Source organism: Pygoscelis adeliae, unplaced genomic scaffold, assembly GCF_000699105.1.
Source record: "Pygoscelis adeliae isolate BGI_AS28 unplaced genomic scaffold, ASM69910v1 Scaffold597, whole genome shotgun sequence".
Taxonomy (NCBI): Eukaryota; Metazoa; Chordata; class Aves; order Sphenisciformes; family Spheniscidae; genus Pygoscelis; species Pygoscelis adeliae.
In genome coordinates, this window is record NW_008825148.1 from 308389 (window position 1) to 312061 (window position 3673).

Consider the following 3673-nt stretch of genomic DNA (forward strand, 5'->3'; position numbering starts at 1 on the left):
GGTGTCGGCAGGCTGCAGCTGCTCGGCGGGGAATGCTGCACAAGCTTGCGTGCTGTGAATAACCCTCCAGGTCTCTTCCTGGGGTCAGCTCCTTCCTGGCAGCGACAGCTGAAGATATAGTCTGTGCAAGCAAGGGCATCCTGGGCTCTCGGAGGCAATTTCAGCTCTTCTCTCGCTCGGCGCTGAGACAGATTTGGTGCGGCGCGGGGGGAGTGGAAAGGCCAGGGCTCCCAGGGAGGAAGCTGTTTACTTTGGCAGCTCAGTCAGATCCTGGAGCCAAGACTCAATCCGTCCCACTCGAGCCTTTCCCCCGCTGCCTGCCTGCTGCTGGGGCGGAGGTGTTCCTGGGGCTGGGGGGATGCCAGGTGAGCTGCAGCAGCGGCGAGTTGCATGATGGTCCCCCCTGCGAAATCCTTTATGTTTTAGGAAAGCCACAAGCCAAGGGGCTGCCTCCCACTGTGTGGTGTTGTGCTCTCAGAGCTGGATGTGCAGCCAGGAACGAACGTGCCCTCAGGCGCCGCTTTTCTGATGTGCGTGGAAAATGCCAGAGCTGCGTGTCCGGCCCCACTGCTGTAAAACATACCTTTTGTGCCCAGGAGTCTCACCCAGAAAGCGGGTCTGAGCTTAAGTAATGCAGCCCAAGTAGAGGAGCAAGGGGGGACTGGGGAGCCAGGTCACTGGCACAGGGGTGAAAACTGAGCAGTGATTATAATGCCTTTTTTTTTTGCTCGTGTGACTGCGTAGTCCACAGCAAGGCGGGCGAAACTTGGTAGTCCTTGAGCCAGGCTGCATTTTACCTGGGTAGCACTGCAAACTCCCTCTGCTGATGACAAGAAGGGCATCATTGCTGGGAAGAGCAGTGTCCTACACAAACTATTTGCACCCCTAGTCAGCCTCCTCGTTGGTCCTCCTTGGCATTATCTGATCCTGGCTCTGTGCACTGCTTTGCACGAGTGAGGTTTGGATGAGTTTTTAGTTCACGTCTGGATTTATGGTTCACCTGGGCAGCTCCCATGCTCCCTGAACCTGCATCGATGGCTTGCAAACAGATAACTGCTGCTGTGCAGGGAAGGGAGCAGCTGTGAGCTCCCACGGCACAGGATTACCCGACCCTCTTTGTCTTCCATAGACTATGATACTTGGAGTAGAACAGCACCTCCACTAGCTGCCAGATTGTTTTCTTCCTCTAGCAACAAGGATCTAAACTTGCAGCAAACACAGCAAAGCAATTTGCAAACAAGCCATTTTGAAAAAGTCTCTTATTACTGGTATTATACCATTCCTCCTGCACTGGCAACCACTGTGCTTAGTGCAAGAGTTCAAAGTCAGAACGGATAAAGAAATTGAGGTTCACATTGAGGGATGCTGCTGCTGCTGCCCAGTTAATGCCATGGAGCTTAGAGCTGCCTGAAAACTACTTGCTTCATTTTCCAGATTTGTTGCAAATTGATCTGGTTCAGCATCTTTAGCTCCTTAAAGCTTGAGTCTCTTTAGGTCCTTAAACATCCTGAATTTGGAAAACAGATGGAATTAAAATTTCACTTAGGTTTCCAGTCCTGGATTACTTCTTGTACAGTAACAGTATAACACGACAGGGCTCTTGGCAAACACAGCAGGAGTTTTTGGCACATGGGCAGATAAATACCATTACTCCTGTTGCCAGTGCAGTGGCTGGGAGCATGAGGGTAATACAGAGACTGTGCTGCCTTCTCAGGATTGTCATCGCGCTGTCCTGCTGCCATTTGTGTCTGGAACGGTGAGCAGAGCTGCCATCCAGAAAGCAACGTGTGTTCATTGCTACAAGTTCCAGCAGAGCAAGACTTCAAGGAATGATGCTGCGGGGACCCGTCTCCCTGCCAGAGCCAGCGGCTTCTGCATGCCGTCTGCTGCACAGGCTCTGAGAGTCAAATGAGAAGGGACAGCAGACAATTAATCACCTATCCGAGCACTATTTATCTGCAGCTCTGAAGTAAACTCCCAAATGATGGAAATATGTTAGTAATTTTTGGCCATATGTGCTTTTCCCCCAAAATGAGGCAGAGCCAAATGGCACAGAAGTGATACTTTAATGTACAACATATTTTCATAATTTTTCCCATGTATACTAAATTCCTCTTCATGGTCGTGACAAAGGAACTTTTTTTTTTTTTATTCGGGTTGTGATTAACTCGGGAAAATGCTGAACCCAAAGAGGAAAATATTTTCCTTGGAAGTTGTATCGGATTAACTCCCCTTCTCCTGGGGAAGGTGCAGGCGTGTGGCAGCTCCATGTGGGTCTGCCTCCTGTGCGCGGGTCCCGTAGACATGGCTGTTTGTCAGGGGGCTTCACTGCTCGAATGTAGAGATGTTCAGGGCTCTTGTTTCACAGGCACCTGAGGGCCAGGAGTTACTGCAAACAAATGCTTGAGAAGCCAAGTTGACCTTTTAAATGGCCCTTTCAAGAGTCTCTTCATGCGTCTAGAGCAGGGAAATCACCTTGTTTACTCAGCTAACGTTTTGCTAGCAAAGAGCATATCGCCGGCTGAACAAGTCTCCCTCTCAAATAAAAAGCGCCTGGCGTGCTTTGCTGGGGGGAAGGGAAACAGAGACGTCAGTGTTTTACCTTGATGCTCTCCCGGGTGCGGGGATGGCTCCGCTTCAGGGGCAAGGGTTTTCGTGTCACTGTCAGTGGGACAAGTCATTGCCGGGGCGATGCCGCAGAGAGGGGAGCAGGGGGATGCAGAAGCGGTGCGGAGCGGGTCGCTGGGCGTCTGCAGCTGGGCAGAGTGCTGCTGCCGTCCTGGGGCAGGGGCGCTGGTGCGCCCTCGCCCCCAGCCTCACTTAGCAAAGGCTTTGTGCCGGCGAAGGCTGCTCAGAAGTGGTTTTGTTTTTCCCCTCTCTCTGGCTTGTTTTTCAGCTCTTAAGATGACCATAAAGGAAGTGAAGAAGGAGAACGGGGACAAGATGATTGTCCCGCGGAAGAGGAAGGCGCTGAAGCTGGGGCCCATCCGGAAGAAGAATCTGAAGAAGCTGGTGCTGTTCCTGAAGAACGGGGCCGACTGCCCCTGCCATCAGCTGGACAACCTCGGCCACTACTTCCTCATCATGGGCCGCCAGGTGAAGACGCAGTACCTGCTGACGGCCATCTACAAGTGGGATAAGAAGAACAAAGAGTTCAAGAAGTTCATGAAGAAGATGAAGTCTCCCGACTGCCCAACATTTCCATCCGTCTTCAAGTGATGCAGTGGGCGGTGGGAGAGCCGTCGCCTGGACCTCGTGCAGCCCGGCACAGCAGCTCAGCCTCGCTCCTCTGCAGCGGGGATGCTGGAGCTGAGCCCTCCTGCTCCTCCCTTGTGCTCCTCAGAGCTTCCCTTGCTGACCCCAGCCCTCCCACCTCCCCACTGCCGGCATTTTCCTGATCGCCCAGGCATGCAAGTGTGACGTGTGTGCACCAAACGGTCGCTGAGGTCACACGCGATTTACATCCACAATACCCAAAGACCTAGTGCTGTACAGATACGTACATTCATTTAAATAGCAGCTATCAGGTAAAAAGGGCTAGTGGAGTGGTGTGAAGTTCCGTCAAGAGATTACACGATTGCAGAAAGCACCCTTGTGACCATGTTACTGCCATCTTCATGGCTGCAGGATCGCCCTAAAAAACTCCTGTTTGAACCAGAGCCGGCCAATTAGA

General features: G+C 52.3%; 1 protein-coding gene across 1 annotated transcript in view; it reads left to right on the top strand.

Moving 5' to 3' along the window:
• SFRP1 (secreted frizzled-related protein 1) overlaps positions 1-3219 on the top strand; it is a 20325-nt gene extending 17106 nt beyond the window's left edge. Inside the window, exon 4 of the mRNA XM_009328307.1 lies at positions 2897-3219. Coding sequence (XP_009326582.1) covers positions 2897-3219 — 323 coding nt within the window. The remainder of the gene's footprint in view (positions 1-2896) is intronic.
• The last annotated feature ends 454 nt before the right edge of the window (positions 3220-3673 follow it).